The sequence below is a fragment of the Branchiostoma lanceolatum genome, chromosome 2, assembly GCF_035083965.1.
Source record: "Branchiostoma lanceolatum isolate klBraLanc5 chromosome 2, klBraLanc5.hap2, whole genome shotgun sequence".
Lineage (NCBI taxonomy): Eukaryota > Metazoa > Chordata > Leptocardii > Amphioxiformes > Branchiostomatidae > Branchiostoma > Branchiostoma lanceolatum.
The window spans coordinates 22,089,606-22,106,668 of NC_089723.1; the positions used below are offsets into that span (position 1 = coordinate 22,089,606).

At 41.3% G+C, this 17,063-nt stretch overlaps 2 protein-coding genes and 2 long non-coding RNA genes across 5 annotated transcripts; all 4 read right to left on the bottom strand.

Moving 5' to 3' along the window:
* Positions 1-41: 41 nt before the first annotated feature.
* LOC136427943 (non-neuronal cytoplasmic intermediate filament protein-like) lies at positions 42-4,369 on the bottom strand. 2 transcript variants are annotated; one of them, XM_066417175.1, is made up of 7 exons: positions 3,899-4,368; positions 3,561-3,621; positions 3,215-3,310; positions 2,617-2,787; positions 2,074-2,199; positions 1,490-1,710; positions 42-646 (listed from the first exon to the last, which is right to left on the bottom strand). In XM_066417175.1, the coding sequence occupies exons 1-7, from the start codon at positions 4,243-4,245 to the stop codon at positions 637-639; spliced, it is 1,032 nt and encodes a 343-aa protein (XP_066273272.1). In that variant the 5' UTR covers positions 4,246-4,368; the 3' UTR covers positions 42-636. The 2 variants fall into 2 exon arrangements, with proteins under 2 accessions (XP_066273272.1, XP_066273273.1); XM_066417176.1 differs by lacking the exon at positions 42-646 and having other exon boundaries at positions 1,486-1,710; positions 3,899-4,369.
* A 4,874-nt stretch (positions 4,370-9,243) lies between these two features.
* Positions 9,244-10,338, bottom strand: LOC136427946 (uncharacterized). Its single transcript, XR_010754545.1, has 3 exons — positions 10,169-10,338; positions 9,617-9,727; positions 9,244-9,354 (listed from the first exon to the last, which is right to left on the bottom strand). It is a non-coding gene; the product is annotated as an uncharacterized lncRNA (long non-coding RNA).
* Positions 10,339-11,623: 1,285 nt separating this feature from the next.
* On the bottom strand, positions 11,624-13,596 carry LOC136427944 (uncharacterized). The gene is made up of 3 exons (XR_010754544.1): positions 13,040-13,596; positions 12,404-12,512; positions 11,624-12,174 (listed from the first exon to the last, which is right to left on the bottom strand). It is a non-coding gene; the product is annotated as an uncharacterized lncRNA (long non-coding RNA).
* A 502-nt stretch (positions 13,597-14,098) lies between these two features.
* Positions 14,099-16,745, bottom strand: LOC136426918 (non-neuronal cytoplasmic intermediate filament protein-like). Its single transcript, XM_066415637.1, has 5 exons — positions 16,737-16,745; positions 15,250-15,632; positions 14,966-15,026; positions 14,689-14,784; positions 14,099-14,284 (listed from the first exon to the last, which is right to left on the bottom strand). The coding sequence occupies exons 1-5, from the start codon at positions 16,743-16,745 to the stop codon at positions 14,099-14,101; spliced, it is 735 nt and encodes a 244-aa protein (XP_066271734.1).
* Between the last annotated feature and the right edge of the window lie 318 nt (positions 16,746-17,063).

A 17,063-nucleotide genomic window follows, 5' to 3' on the forward strand; every position in this document is an offset into this window, starting at 1 on the left:
CGTTTTGTGAAAGCTAACACGAATGATGGACCATTCAGACATTCAGTTCAATTTTATTTATTTTATTACGTTCGTTGCTTTTATATTAGCTGAAATCAATTACAAATACTACATAAGTGTCAGAGCGAGAGTGCCGAGATGTGCTAACGTGACATACACGTGGCACGTCTATCACTCACCCCGTAGTTGTTTATTTACCCAGCCGCTTCTCATAACCACTTGAAGTAAAAACGCGCAAAACTAAGCATCATCGATATATATCTGCTTGGAGATAAGTCTAATACTTTACTTGTTTGACTGTTTTACTTCCAAATTCAACAGTTTGTGGGCGAGTCAAACAAAGTATTATTGTAGTGTATAAGCAACTACACTCAAAAGCACGTTGTCTTCTTTTTATCGTGATCGAGTAGTTTTTGCTTCAGTCTCTATTGTACTGGATTAACACTGGCATCCGTCTAAACATGCACTGTTGACAGAAAAACGTAAAATGAAGATCTATGATTTTGATACCACGGGACTATATCAGAAGCTTGCTATGAAATCATCTTTTGCGTCGTAACATTCTCACATGCCGTCGTTTCCAGGTGCCTGCTGTGCCTGCTGTGCCGCCTGGTCCGGCTGGGGAATCTGGGCTTGTCAAAACAACCTGTGGGACAAATCAAGAGAAATAAACATTATAAGTGGTTAATTGTAGACTGATTTCTCGTACTAAAGTTCACTGTGACACTCACGAGCAAAGTTGCTTTGGTCAGGTCATTATTTGCGTATGTCAGTTTTTGGTGAAAAGGTTAAAATCATACACTTTTTTTAATCTGCACAACCAACCCCCCCCCATTAAAATCGGTCGACAAATTACCAATAGATATGAACTACGTGCAGATAAGAAGTCAAGATAAAGAAAATAAAAACAAATGGAATATTGGTACAAATGTACAGCCACGAGTGCTATGGGTTTTTTTTCTCTTACAGTTTCATGTAGGCAGCAATAAGAGAGTTGTTGGTTAACGTTTTTTCAGCTTGAAGCAACTGGAAGTAACAGTTTTACTTCAATTTGCATGTTATGTTTTGACATGGTTAGGCAGAGCTTTGGGGCTTGTCTATTCCACAAAAAATAAATGTATCAAGCATCAGGTCACAGCAAGTACATGGGTGATATCAGCGCTCTCATCAATTTTCGCCTGATTTTGAAAAAGAATCCCATTCAGAGATGGTCAATATGTCTTTCCAAAATGGGAAATATGTCGTGTTGTAGCCTTAATTGTAATTCTAGAAGTTTCACTTTATTGAATACAGGAATAAAAGACCTGTTGGTTGTTATACCATATTTGTCTATTCAATTCTTTTTACAATGATTATGGTGTCTAATTTGGCCACCTTCTTTTTCGCCATATTGTTTTCCTCGCCATCCTTTTCTGTTTTAGCATTCAATTTGAAGTTGATGTCATCCATGAAAATTGCTTGTTGTGGCCTCATAGAGTTGCCTGTTTACCTCATCTCCTCCCCTTCCAACAGCTTCCTGTAAGCTGCTATTTCAATGTCCAGCGCCAGTTTGACGTTCATCAGCTCCTGGTAGTTGGTGAGATTCTGGGCCATCTCCAGCTTCATCTTCTCGATCTGCGCCTCCCGTTTCCCGATGGACTGCCTGTATCCTTCAACCTCCTTCAGCATACGGGTCTCTGTCAGCTTTAGGCTGTCTTCTAAAGCACCGTTCTGTCAGGAATACAACATAATATATTGGTAAATGATACAGAACATTACACTAACTCTTAGGCAGCAAAGCAGATATTGGAGAGTCAACAGTTTAGGGACAGGCAGAAATATATACCCAATGGCAGTTTACACATCGCTAGTTTGAGTACAATGTAATCAGTCTTATAATCCAGTTTAAACATGGTTGAGACATTTGATCACTTTTATAGATATACTAAATACATAACAGAAATAGTTTGTGCCCACGTGTGTTCGGAGATCAGAGGTCTTGTAGAAGGAAGTATGACTGTTTATGTCCAAAAAAATGTTGAAAAGTCCACAGGCTACCTCACAACACTCATGTTGACAGCATCACACACTCACCTTGCTCCTGATAGCCTCGGACTCGGCCCTTATGGTGCTGAGCTTCTTTTGGAATCCAGCCACTTCTGTCCTGGCGGCTGCTAGAGCCTCGCTGTCTTTCTCCCGTAGCAGGGCTATCTCCGCAAACTGTCACATATAGCAGCAAAGACAAGTAATCACATATCATTAGTTCCATTGGTGAAGCTAATCATATACTATCATATGGTTATATATGGTAAAAACTAGTACAAACATTGGCCATTTCAGAATACGGGTTGAAGACTTCATTATATTATCAAACACTGATTCCAGCATCATTTGCCTTGTGTAACTGGCCTTGGACATAAGACATCAGCTTCGTAGGTCCGCTTTGTGGCTGGTCATACTGCATGAATGTTGCACATTAGATTACGACTTGCCCTACCTAAACCTTTGCATGTCTACACGCTACTCCCAGCGTCGTTTTTCAGATCTTCTTGGTATTTCTACAACTACAAAGCTGTCTCCTGAAAAGAGGATATTTCTTAAGCACAAGCGTTCTGGATTAGCCCCATATTTTCTTACCTTCTCCTTGTACTTGGCTTCGGCATCTTGCTTGTTCGCCTGTCCGATCGTCTCGTACTGTTCACGGATCTCCTTCAGGGTGTCGCTGAGATCTGGTCCAGTCATCACCGGCTGCTGAGACTCTATCTTAGTCACAGTCAGAGCCAACTCTTCCTGCAGAACTGTCATCTCCTGTAAAATGTGCCCATATTCATAAAGCGTTCGTGTGGCGTAACGGCAGGGTGTTGGGCCCAGAGTCCATGAAGTTCCGGGTTACAATCTTATCATTTCACCGATCTTGTGCCCGTAAATTGCAAAACATAATCAGGAAATGATACTAATGTCGTAGAAAGACAAAGTCAATTCCAAATTTAAAAAAAAACAAGATGTGAAAGAACAGAAAATCTATTGTATGGTATACCATACTCTGTGTGTTTAGTCATTTGTTCAATCTTCCTGACCAGTTTTAATGATGAATGAAGGCAACTTTTTTTGCTAAACTTTTTTATTCACACACTCGCGTCATGAGTTTTGGGGTTGCCGGAGGATGGCATCCATATAATCGAGTCAATATATGGCTTTACTTGCAACTAAATGACATACAGACAGACTAGCTTACCTCCGAGTGAGTCTTCCTCACAAACTCAATCTCTTCCTGTGCGACCGCCAGCCTGCTCTCAAAGCCCGCACGCGCCGCTGTGATGATTTCCAGTTCCTAAAAAAGTATGGATTATTTTAAGGTGGTAAAGTAAAACGTTCTTTATACCCCATTCCTCGAGGACGGCGCTCTCGCCGCGCGCTCTATGCGACCTCAGCGCTCAACGAATTTCATTTTTTTTAAAAAACGAACTTTATACGCTTTGTGCGTTTTGTTGTCTTTTTAGTCATACTTCTACGTTGCATAATATTCCAATTAAGTAATCAAGGATTAGACAAATCTGACGTAGTAAGGAGAAAAAACTTACCATCTTGTGCTTCTCAATGTCAGCCTTCAGCTCTGAGCGCACTGATATCTGGTCCTCGCACCTATAACAAAACACGTGGACCATGCTTAGTAACGTTAATAACCGACCGACTGACCAACAGACCGACCGACCCACCGATTAGCAAGCCAACCAACCAACCAACCAACCAACCAACCAACCAACCAACCGACCAACCAACCAACCAACCAACCAACCAACCAACGTCATACCAACCAATGCGATGAAGAAATAAAGGAACAATTTGTTGAAACCTTGAAATGCCAAGAAATGCGTAGTTAATTGAAAGTAATGAATTTGAAAGTAATGATATAACGTACTTTCCCTGCCACTCCTCCGCCTGTGTCTGCCAGCTGTTCCTCTCCACCTCCACCTGGGCCTTCTCCTTCGACAGCTCGTCCACCTTAGTCCGCAGCTCCTTCAGCATTTCTTCGAACTTTGCCTTGTCGACGGGGGCGGCTTTGACCTGGGCGGCCTGCAGCTGAGTCTCCAGGGTGGCGTTGCTCTCGTTCAGGGCTCGCACCCTGTCGATGTAGGTAGCGAAGCGGTCGTTGAGGATGCCGAGCTCTTTCTTCTCGCTGGCGCGGGTCATCCTGGCGTCGCTGAGAGTTTGTAGCGCGCCTTCGGAAGTGGTTACAACGGTCTTTCGTGACACCTGAGCGGCCATGCTTTCCTGGTGTGAGCTTCGAACAGGCCTGGAGGAGAACTGGCTGTCAGAACCTGGACGGTCTTACCAGAGAGCCGTAGACGGTGGGTTCTGAGCTATACCGGCCAGCGGGTGTTTAAGCCTTTGAGCCGTCCATATTTGTTTAAGTTCATCAGTGTAACCACCCTCTGTCAATCATTGAGTCAAGAAGGCGTTTCATTGGTGATGTGTTGTGTACAGTGATGCGGGAGGGTCCCTGTGCATACAAGTGTTGAAGAAGCCACCAGAAATGGCCTAAAATGCAGACAGATGTCATTGACTAATGATGTCCGGTCAAGAGCTGACTAGGACGATGTGCGGGGCATTCCGGAACCCAAATATGTGGGGCAATCAAATAGCCAATGTAAATGATGAAGACAGCCTTCTATTCATGAACTTTGAGATTTGAAAAAGATGTACCCACGTCTACGATGAATTTAGAATGAATTTATGGCTGTAACCTCTCAATGAACCTTTACTTCTGGCCTGGGGCTTCGGAAAGTTGAGGAGGTCATGATCATGTCTAAGGAACTAGGTAGTAATCTTCTACAGCACGGCTGTCTATTGGGGTGCTTAAAGACCATGACTTAATAATTAACACCGAGAGGGTTTCATTGCTGTGCGGGCGTATTTAAAGGCTTTGTAGGAAAAGCCTTTCAAGTACTAACTGGTAAACTAACCTAAACTAGTGTGTTATTGTACAGAATGTTGAATTTACAATATGTTTCAATTCCATCTATACCACTGGACACGTTTTCTAAGAAATATTAGAGCTTTTCTGTCCGGCAATCTTCTTCAATTATCAAAATATTTTTTTAGCATTCGTTCCTGAATTCGTTCCTGAATACCTAACCTTTATAAAAGTGCTGAACAGATGTATTTTTGTAATGTTTACATATCGTTATCCGTACTTGGAATATGAGAGTATCAGAGTGCTGGAATTGTAGTAACGAAATGAAATGTAAATGGCACACCGTTTACATATAAGTTCTGTTATTTAGGGTAATCAAATGTTTGATGTAGTTTCCGCACCACTGCGGAGATTCTGTGCAAACATTTTACGCTGGAACAAACCTTATTCGTTCATATTCTTCTTCGCTGTGTGTTTTGAATCTCTGATTTATGTCCTGTTATACAAAATTCTGCGAAATCCTGTACAACGCCTTAACGGAAGGAAACGTGGGGGAATTTACGCTCTTTGAAGTGCCAGTATCATAGTATGTAGGGCAGGTAAATGTTTGATGTGGATATGGAATCTTGAATTTGTCACGATGCCGAGGAATCTTAAGAATCACATGTACATTATGTACCAATAATAAACCTGGACCGCCTATGTTGCTAGATCCCGGTGCCGTGATTAATTAATGGCACATTTGCACACCAAGGCTCAAATCTGGAGAAAGTTGCCAAGAGCACTGCGCGTGGGGCCGGGGTATAATGGTGTCAGTTAATCTGTCCTAGTTTGCACGCAACCAAAACGTTCTTTCCAGATCAACAGTTACGAAATGGTTATAAGTATACTACAAAACATGGTATTAGGCATCAACAGATCCTTTCACTCCAAGCGAACTCAAAACAGTTCTGGGATCCCTCCCTGACAATAAATCTCCTGGTCTGGATGATATCCCAGCCATCATCTGGAAAGACCCGGTTTTCAATGACCTTCTTTTACACCTGTGCAACCAAACATTTATTTATCACAGACCACCATCTTCCTGGCTTAAAGGAGGAATCGTTCCCATCCCCAAAAAAGGTGACCTAACATCTGCCTCCAACTATAGAGGTATTACTCTCACTCCCATTGCAGCAAAGGTGTATAACAGACTTTTACTTAATCGTCTTACCCCTGTAATTGATCCCATTCTTAGGAGGAATCAAAATGGATTCAGAAAAGGAAGGTCTACTATTTCACAGATTCTGGCAATACGTCGTATAATTGAGGAGATGAAGAGATGTAATAGGGATTTTGTACTGCTTTTCGTTGATTTTCGTAAGGCCTTTGATTCTATTAATAGAGATGTATTGTTTGATATTCTAGCACAGTATGGTATTCCACAATGTTTTATAAAAGCAGTCAGAGCTTTGTATAGAAATACTCTAGCCTCCGTTATTACACCTGACGGTGAGACTAGTTCATTTGAGATAGTTACAGGAGTTCTTCAGGGTGATACTTGAGCACCGTATTTGTTCATTATTGTACTTGACTATGTCTTAAGACTATCATTAGATATAAATGAAAACAAAGGTATTGAAATCAAACCACGCAGGAGTCAAAGACGCCCTGCCCAGTATCTTACTGATTTGGATTTTGCAGATGATCTTGCTCTAGTTGCTGAACTGATCAAAAATGCAGAAACTCTGCTACAATCCCTAGAAGAGTCTGCATCCCAAGTGGGGCTATATTGTAATGAATCTAAGACAGAATACATTAGCAACATCTCTGGAACACTTGAACTCAGATCCCTGTCTGGGACACTCATTCATAGAGTACATGATTTCAAATATCTTGGTTCTTACATTATGTGCTCAAAGAAAGACCTTTAAATTAGAAAAGCCCTAGCATAGGAAGCAAGCAACAAGTTGGACAAAATATGGAAATCTAACATTCCTAACAAACTGAAGGTACAAGTTTTTCTTACCCTTGTGGAACCGATACTACTCTACGGTGCAGAAACTTGGACGCTTACCTGTCAGCTCCAAAACAGACTGGATGGGACCTATACAAAGCTACTACGCAGGGCACAGAACATTTCTTGGACACAACACGCTACTCTCAAAACAATTTATGGAAGTCTTCCGCGGTTGTCTCAAAAGCTCACCCACCGTCGTGTAACATTTGCTGGACACTGCTTTCGAGCCAAACAGCAAATAGTTTCGGACATCCTTCTATGGAAACCAAGAGGCCAAGTGCACAGCAGAAGTTTGACTTTTACCGATAGTTTAGTCAGAGACACTGGGATTGCATATGAACACTTAGGACAAATGATGTTGGACAAGGCGATTTGGAGTGATGTATGTACTTATTTAGTCCCGGCCGATGGCCGATAGATGATGATGATTAGGCATAACTATGAAGTTGCTGGCGCACACTTGCCTGACTCAGTTGAGACAACGAACTACTGTAACAGCAACTGTTTTGCTGACTTGAAGACTGCGAGTCTCCAAAGTACTTTAACACAAGGTCTAAACACCTAAATAACTTTGACGTATGGTTGTTAACATGGTTCCCAAATAATGTTTCTGGTCTCTATCCTTCATGATTTCCCTGCCTTGATATCATCTTCAAGAAGTTTCAAAGAAGTCAGAAAGTAAGACCGGTATAGCATCAGATAATTAGTCAAGATGTCTGATATCTTGTACTGAGTACATGGATAATCATGAACCTGTTTATATGCCTTCTGTATGTATTTTGAGCCCTACAGACCCCATGATAGTAGTTCAAATTACTCAAAGCTATGTTAAAAACGGTATTCAATTGTTAAAGATGACTACTGATTGCTAGCTGTCGTCCTGGGTATGTTTTATCATAATATATTAGGTTCTTGGTACTAGTACTTTGCACATAAAACATAACGTATATCAACAACGTCTACTTTGACTTTAAGCATTTGGACTGGTACTGAGTTTTAATTTGTTTTATTCTTGTGTCTTATGTAACGTATCTGTGTATGAATCCAGGGACACCTGGAAAACAGACCAAGGGACCTGGGTGTATCTTCTTACCATACATTAAAGGAAAACGTTTTTTTCTGTTTGTCGTACAAAAACCATGACCTTATTTTGTATTTCAATTTTATTGTCGGATATAGCCATACGTTTAAAACGTGTTTTGAAAGGAAAGGAACTCCGACCGACGTACTAGCTAGCAAGGTGGTCAGGCCGTTCCCAAGTGAAAACCCGAAATCTCTTTGTGCCAAGCAGCCGACAAACATGTTGTAAAACGGGGGTGTCAGGATCATATCTTGTAGCGATGAATGGGTAAAACCCTTGGTGGTCTCAACATCGCCACAACCCCCAGACCTATATCCGATTCATTCTTAGTGCACAGCTCGCGGCGGAAGCACATCAATCTTTTGCTCCGATCTTTTGCTACCAATCTTTGCTCCGAAGTTTTTAGCGAAAGCACACCAATCTTTTGCTTCGAAGTTTAATCAGAACTCTTTGCACCAACTTTTGCTCCGAAGTTTCTCCATACTTTCGTTTCTAATAGCTGGTCGAACTGATCTAGACTTCCTTCTCCGTTTTCGGTTGCCTGTCACGTCACTCGCGCCCCGCCAATCGGACCTTTCCCAAACACGTTGTTTCGTACATCTGGCCCTCTACGGCCTCGCTGATCGGGCCTGCCCGGAGCTATGTACATCAGGCCCGCTGAACGGACGAGACAACGGCGGACTTTAGCCAACGTACAAGACAACGGCGGCCATTGCCCAGAGCTACGTACATCAGGCCCCGCTGAACCAGGGCCCGCCGAAACATAGTTTTGTATGGTACTTCTGATTAATATGAAATTATCAGGAAATCATATAGAAATCGAGTGAACGCAGCTTAACTTTTTCAATGATTTTATTCGTCAGTTGATAAATCAATTCCACAATGACAAGCACAAGATAATAACAAAATAGTCCAAGTCGAAGTTTATTGTAACAGAGTTACGAATTCCATACTCGTTATTCTTTCAGTTGACTACCGGTCTCTAGTCAAAATGTGATACTGATTATCCATGTCGGCTGACTGGCTGATTTAGTAATAAAACCAAAAAATGCACATGATAAATATCTTTAACTACATAACTCGTAAATCCTTTACATATGTCAACATCTTAAGCCGGTTCGTGCAATGCTTGTAAGCAAGTGCAGTTGCGAATACAATGCTTTATTAACGTATCTTTGCTTTTCTTATGAACAATCATTGCGAAGACAAGAGCTATTTGTAATGATGCGGTCGAGTTGCCTAATGATGAAGTGTCGTTCGATTAGCATTGGCAATGCGTTGATGTTCATCATCTTTAACTGTTAAAGCTGTTGGATTCAGCACACAATGTAGACATCTTGTTGCTTCAGTGATGTTCAATGGTTCAAGGATCAGGATGACCTGGGAGGCGATAAGTATGTGAATTAGACAATGAGAATGGCCATTCTCTAGTTGATAAACCCTGACTGTTCATGTATCAATGTGATCATGCCGAACCAATAAATAAACAAATAAGCTGTGTGACTGTGATTGTTGAGGTTCTGGACTGGATAGTCTTGGGTATGAGTATGCCGTATCGTCGATGCAAAAGGTGAAAGCACATTTTCCTAAGTCACTCTTTGATGTTCAAATACAAAAGTACTTTAATCATCGTTTTACTGACCTTCGCTTTATGTGAGAGTAGCTTTCTTCAGCAGCATGTACGGTATTAGAAAATTCCCCTCTGGGTTGTCATCGTTACTTGTTGGACACCGGTAGATGAAGTTAACGAGCTCTGCAAACAGAAGACAGAGCCGAGTTTATTTTTTGTTTAAAAAAAACTTCTCAACTATGTCTACAATGTAAAAGACTTTGCGGTCCTTAATAGTTGTGCTTCTCCTTTCCTTGACGAATTTACGTGTTGCTTAGACATAACCTGATTTGAAAGAAGAAAAAATGATGAGTGTTTGTGTTATTAATGCGACTCCTTCAAAGATTTCCTGCTCCACAAAACATAACATTTTTACCACAAAATCGTGGTTCTCATTTAAAATCAACTGATGACCCTCTGCTTCACGATGCATACAACATTGTATTTACTGGTGACCATGACTTGACTAATCCTGTTAAAGACATTCATTAAATTTTATTCTATACCATTGTTTGATAGTTGTAAACATACATTGTACCGTATACGACGGTCGTGCAATAAATTTCTTCTTTATCGTAACTTCACCTGGCTTTGCAGGGTCTCCGTGGTGGTCATAACGGTGTTTCTCGGACAGCTCTTTACGGGAGGTAATGAGTTCACCCCTGGCGGCCAGCATCGTCTTGCTGTCCCGCTCCCGTTCGAGCTCAATCTCGGTAAACTAGAGGGAAACGCGCACAGGAAAGTGTTTTTCTATCTTATCATCAGACTATATTGATATTACAGGAAAAATTTTATCATATGCCATACAATAATTTTACGATATCAGTACTGAAAAAAACTGCCACATTCTGTGCGTTGGTTTCTTTGTTTTGATCAGAAATTCTTTTCGCTTCTTTATATCAAATTGCACAGCCATCTAAACGAATTTCAAAGTTCCCCAGTTATGTATGTCAACACAACATCAGAATTTATCTTTCTGTGTCTCACTTTCTCCTTGTACTTGCACTGCACGAAATGGCCTCGTTTCCCGGCGTATACGTACCGGTATTTTTCTTTTTTTTTGTCGGATACTGACGGATACTGACGGATGCAGGCGGATTCGTGTAAGGTATCCGACTATCTCCGCACCGGTATATGGAATATTTCCGGAAGAATCCGAAAGTAAGGTATTTTCGACGAATACGGAGCCGTACACTGCACGGAAATGCCACCGATCCTGACGGATACGAACAGGAATTTTTCTGTATTTTTGGCGGATACTGACGGATACAGGCGGATCCAACCTGACGGATCCGACTAAATGCGCACTGGGATATGGAATATTTCCGGAAGAATCCGAAAGTAAGGTATTTTCGACGAATACGGAGCCGTACACTGTACGGAAAGGCCACAGATCCTGACGGATGCGTACAGGGAATTTTTCTGTATTTTTGGCGGATACTGACGGATACTGACGAATCCAACCTAACGGATCCGAAAATTTCCGCACCGGGATCGGGAATATTTCCGGAGGAATCCGAAAATGAGGTATTTTCGACGGATACGGAGCCGTACACTGTACGGAAATGCCAGAGATCCTGACGGATACGTACAGGAAGTTTTCTGTATTTTTTAAAAGAAAATTGCGGATACTGACGGATACAAGCGCACTGTGATCCGGAACCTCAGATCCGGAGGAATACAAAAATAGGAATTTTCGACGGATATGGGACCGTACATTGCACGAAATTGCCCAAGATCCTGACAGATACGTACAGTATGTATTTGCCACGGATACAGACTGATCCAACATACAGACTTTCTACAATCTTTGACATATTGTGACTCTGAATATGTTTGTATTTGCCACGAATATGTACAAATCAAACACACAAAGTTTGATAGAATGGTTGATTATTCATAAATACGCGTGCATTCTTAATTCAACGATACCCGAAACATTATTATTCAATGACAGGAAGTTTTGGGAAAGCCTGATTGTAACATTATTTCATATTTCAACATATATACATTTTAAGTTCAAAAACTATCAAATACAATACGGAAGTTCTGTGTGGCTAAATAATCCATTTCGTTTAAGACAGGCCGAGGGACATCCACATACTCAAAGCACCTCTGCATATGCAGGTTAATGTCGGTAAATTGGGGTTTTGTAAGCACAATTGTTATAAAATGTATTACAATTAACAACCATCACATCATGGTGGTAATATTTACTGCCCTATAGTGCACTTGGACCAAAAATTTCTACATGTTCTACATATTCTACTAAAGTAATGAAAGCCTTATTTGTGGCCAGTTCTTCGTCTAAAAGATATCAGATACAAATAATTTCAAATACAGAGGTTGAAAATAGAAACTTCAAAGTAACATTATACTGTCTGAAAAACTCCCATGATGACACGCCACATTTTACACGTAAGTAGTATATGCCGTGGAACTGCATGTGTATAATCGTCCTCTCCCCATTCTCTGACTACATCTGAGTTCACTTCTTCCATGCACTCTTGGTAAGGTACAGGCAAGGCTGATTTCTTCTGTATCTAGCATGTTGGACTCAGCTTGGAGTTCATCTTGTGATGAACCAGTTCCTATATGATAAAACCAAATGATGAATAAATATCAATTCACATACGTAGTATTTAAGTAACATGTCACATGATTTTGACATAACTGTGATCAAGGAGGTTATATAGACTATATAACCTCCTTGCTGTGATGGGCTTCGTTTCATCACAGCAGCTAACAAAAAACAAGGGACAATGGGTATCCATCATGCCTGTCTCAGCTAACATTGAAGTGTACCGATGATGGCCTTACCGAAGGAGCCTGAGGTACTCTGAGCATCTGACAGCTGATTGCTTTGTTCCAAGCCAAGCTAAGGTCCTCACAACATGTGCTGCATTTGTGAAGGAAGTATCTGCCGATGCTGTATAGGATATATATATAAAGGGAAACAATGACAATTATTAAACATATCACATAATCACATTTGTAAAAAATGAATCTGGCATCGTTTAATTGAATACGTAAAACTTACATTCATAACTTGAATATGATACTGATCAAACATGTACAGCTATAACTGAATGCAATAATCACTGAAACACACTACTACCTCCACATAAGTTTCAGCTCATTATCCACAAACTGTGGGACTTTTGTGGGACAAATACTTATGACATTCTCTTCCGTTACAGGATATCTTTAATTATCTTTCCCTCAACCGCTTGCTATGTTGTATCTGAAACGTTAACCAGACACAAATGTCTGTTGACCATTGGCAAGAACGAACAAATTGAAAGCTATAAATTTCCTAGATCCTAACGGTGTAGAAGTGCAGGTCGACTGGACAATTCTTAATGTCATGCAAATGCGATGATATGTCAAGCCACAATAGGAGGATAACTGACGTTCAAATTAGTTAGAAACAGGAATTTTCCAATTTGTACTTACCAAAGGGCAGTCCCTCTAAATGATGAATCGACTCCCTACCAACTTTACAAGGGGGAGGGGGGCGACGAATATTGCATGCACGAAGAAGACTACTTCGCAATGCCGCGCGTTTGAGTTTACACCGAATCCCCTTCGACTCTCAAGTCACTAAAAATCACTGGTCGACCATGGTAGACTCTGACGATGCCATGTTAAACATAGAGAGTGATGAAACGCCGTTCTTGTCTCCGTGCTGTTCACCGACAAAACCGTTTCTCGCGCCTGACGTCATGACACGCAGTGTCTTGTGGGAGATTGGACACGAATCCGTATTCCGGATACGTCAGGATTTGTCGGAATTGTTGGATCTGAGGTGCATCGGATCCAATCGGAAACGTTCCGTTTCTGCTATGATGCACGACTGCGGATCCGCTGGATTTTTCAGGATCTGAGATCATGCCGTGCAGTGTGTATTTGTTGGTTAGGATCCGAAGCAACTACCGACAAACAAACAATCCGATTATCTCTGCCATATTGACAAATATCTGAAAACGAAGGATCCGCGCAAATATTCTCAGGTATCCGAGGCGCATCACGGATCCAGACGTACACGGCGTCGGAATTGCCGGATCTGAGCTGTACCTGGTATTTGTCTGAATTTGCTCGGAAACGTTCCGTATCTGTACCCGAAACGTATGAAGGATCCAGACGTATATGGCGCCGGAATTGTCGGATCTGAGGTGCATCGGATTCAATCGGAAACGTTCCGTGTCTGCTATAATGCGTAATTCCGGATCTGCTGGATTCGTCAGGAAATGAGATCATGCCGTGCCGTGTGTATTTATTCGTTAGGATCCGAAACAACTACCGACATACAAACAATCCGAACATTCCAAATATAAAAAAACGATAGATCCGCACAAATATTTTCGGCTATCCGAGGCGCATCACGGATCCAGAGGAATACGGCGTCGGAATTGGTCGGATCTGCGGGCACCTCAGTATCCGAGCAGTGAACTGGGATTTTTCCGGATTCGCTCGGAAACGCCATGAGGCCCGATTCCGGATACGTCGGATCCGTCAGGATACGTGGCCATTTCGCGCAGTGTTGGCCTCTGCTTCCTCCTGAATGTCCCGGCAGAAGTTTCCATAGATCTGCCGCAGGTCATACAGCTCAGCGATGACATCAGGTCCAGCTTCCTGGGTCTGCTCCACGGCAACAATGGACAGGCTCTCGTTCAACTGGTCTTGAAGTTGCTTCAGTTCCTGCAATTGAGAACTCATGAGAATATCCGGATTTAGGACATGTCCGGGCATAGATAGCTCCTTGTAACTTTTTCATTAGTTAGGTTCCCATTCTACCAGACAGCTATCGCGCTGCGACCTCGCTGTGACCTTGCCTGAATTTGTGTAAGCCTTGACTTTTGAATTGGAATAAGTATGAAGCATTATGCAAAGTATTGCTGAAAAGACAACAAAGCACACAAAGGGTATACTTGAAAGATTCGTTTTGTTATCCATGAAATTCGTTAAAAGCTGTCAAATTGCTTGGTCGCAGTGCGGTGCACTGGCCTCGTGGGGTTGCAACTAAGCAACTAATGTTTAGGTAATATGAAGTATGTTGATAATTTGTGTCCAGACGCAATATTAACACTAATATTGATACGTACCTGCTTGTGAACCGACACCATGAAATCGATCTCTTCCTGCATAGTAGCAAGCTTATTCTGGAGGTCCACACGTATCAGTGTCACGGCGTACAAGTCCTAGAGATAAGACGTAAAGTACTAGGTATATCTTGTATATGAATAACTTTGTCTATAAACAAAAAAATATCGTTCATTGTACAGTAAGACAGCTCAAATATGGTAAACACAAGAATCAGATCCCTAATTTGATTGGGTACATGTACAATAACCTGAAATACTAGAAGAATATGAAACCTACTTTATTGAGCTTTGCAACCTCAGTATTCAGCTCGGCGTGCCAGGCCGCCTCATCGTCCCACCTGTGTAGCAGCAAACAGTCAGCAAACATTCAGTATATAGTTGACAACACAGAAGGACATAATCATTTTAACTACTCGACACCTTCTCTTGCCACCTGTACACTCAGGTAGTGAGCGTTTTTTACACCCAGCACTTACCACATTACTTTTCTTCCATGGAAATATTACGCTTACAAGACAGGCCTTACTGAATAAATCGGAGCTTGCGCCAAAACAATTTTACTTTTTCTTGTACTCCTCAGCCTGATCCCTCCATTTGTTCCTCTCCAGCACCATCTTGGCCTTGTCTTCGGATAGCTCGTCGACCAGCTTCCGCAGGTCCTTGGTCTCCTTCTCAAACAGCGCCTTCGTGTGTGCCGTCGTCTCCGTCGCCTGTAGCTTCAGAACCTGCCCCTCCAGTGCGGAGTTGCGTTGTTGGAGGGAGCGCATATTCTGGATGTAGGAGGCGAAGCGGTTGTTCAGGGAGGACAGTTCCTCTTTCTCTTGGGACCGGGCCTGCGTGCGTCGGCCATGGTCTGCAGCGCGCCGCCCGCCCCTCCCAGCGATGTGATGACATTGCCCGCTCTGATGGACCGTGTTCTTGCCTTGAACGATTCGGCTTCGCCTCTGTCGGCGAGAGAGGATCTCACAGAGCTACGAATCGCCTCGCTCGTTTTCGGTTGAGTCGTTACGACGCTCATTTTGGTTTGACTTGATTCGACCGTAGCTTCTTCTTATCTTTTGTGGCTAGTGTAAGGCCACCAATGAAGAGGTTTTGGCGCACTGCTGCCTTTTACTGAAAACTTCTGCCAGAGATATTACTCTGCAGCTAGACTGTTTTTTTTTTTTTTTTTCTTTATTGTTCTTTATTATATTTTCACTGATAAATATAACAATCACACAACAGAAAATGAAGAACCTCCCTTAAATATTGACCTATCCAAGTCTAACAGCCACATTGTAAACTTAACAGCTCATATAATATGATTATTATTATGTCATTACTAACGTTATTCATATTGGTTATCAAGTCATTACATATCATTTTATCACATTACATATCATCTTTTCATATAAGCATTGTATCATTACTCGCATAATCATTTCAGTATTGTAATCAAATATCATTATCATGTCATTTCTATATTCTTTCATGATTATTTCTACATTTCAAAATCAAATTAAACACAAAGTTCCCCACTTACCCCGATGCTTCTCCAGCTTCCCTCTCCGAGATGCAATGAGACGTTCAGTTTTTTCAAAAGTAGATATTAGTCTTTTAAAGGCCTGGAAGTTTATTATTTTTAAGCGTCTACACCGGAAGATAAAAACTTTACCTAACAAAATAATCAGATTTTTCAGGGGGGGCGCATCGTTACATGTATCTCCAAATATGATAATAAAGGAATTTAGGTAGCACTCTATAGAAGTTTCTACTTTCAACCAATTTTTTACATCGTTCCAAAATGATACTACATGCGGACACTCCCAGAAAATATGAATATAGGATTCTACATCGTCATGACAGAAAGAACAAGAGCTAGAGTCTATTAATTTCCATATATATAGAATTTTGTTACAAGGTAAAAATTTATTAATTAATCGGTATTGAAAATATCTAGTACTTGGATCAATAGTACATCTATATAAGTTTGTAAATACATCTCGCCATGGTATAGGTTTGTCAAAATAATAGAACCACAAAAGTCTAGTATTGTGTGCAAGGCTGACCTCGTTCATGGACGTAAGAAAGTAGATATACATGCTTTTATTGATTTTTATATTTCGTAACCATTTATAATTTTTTTGAAAGGGCAGGCACACAAGGTCTTTACGCTTCTCAGTACTAAGTAGTTTTTTCCATTTACCGGGAATAGCTGAAATAAGCTGTAGATATCTATGTTGGTCACAAGCATTTGGGAAATTTGTACTGAATTCATCATAAGACATAAAATTGCCGTCCGGGGACAGCAAGTCATTTATGAAATATATATTCCTATTCATAAAAGCTGTCAAACAAACAGTTTTACCATCAATAATAATATTAGAGTTTAAACA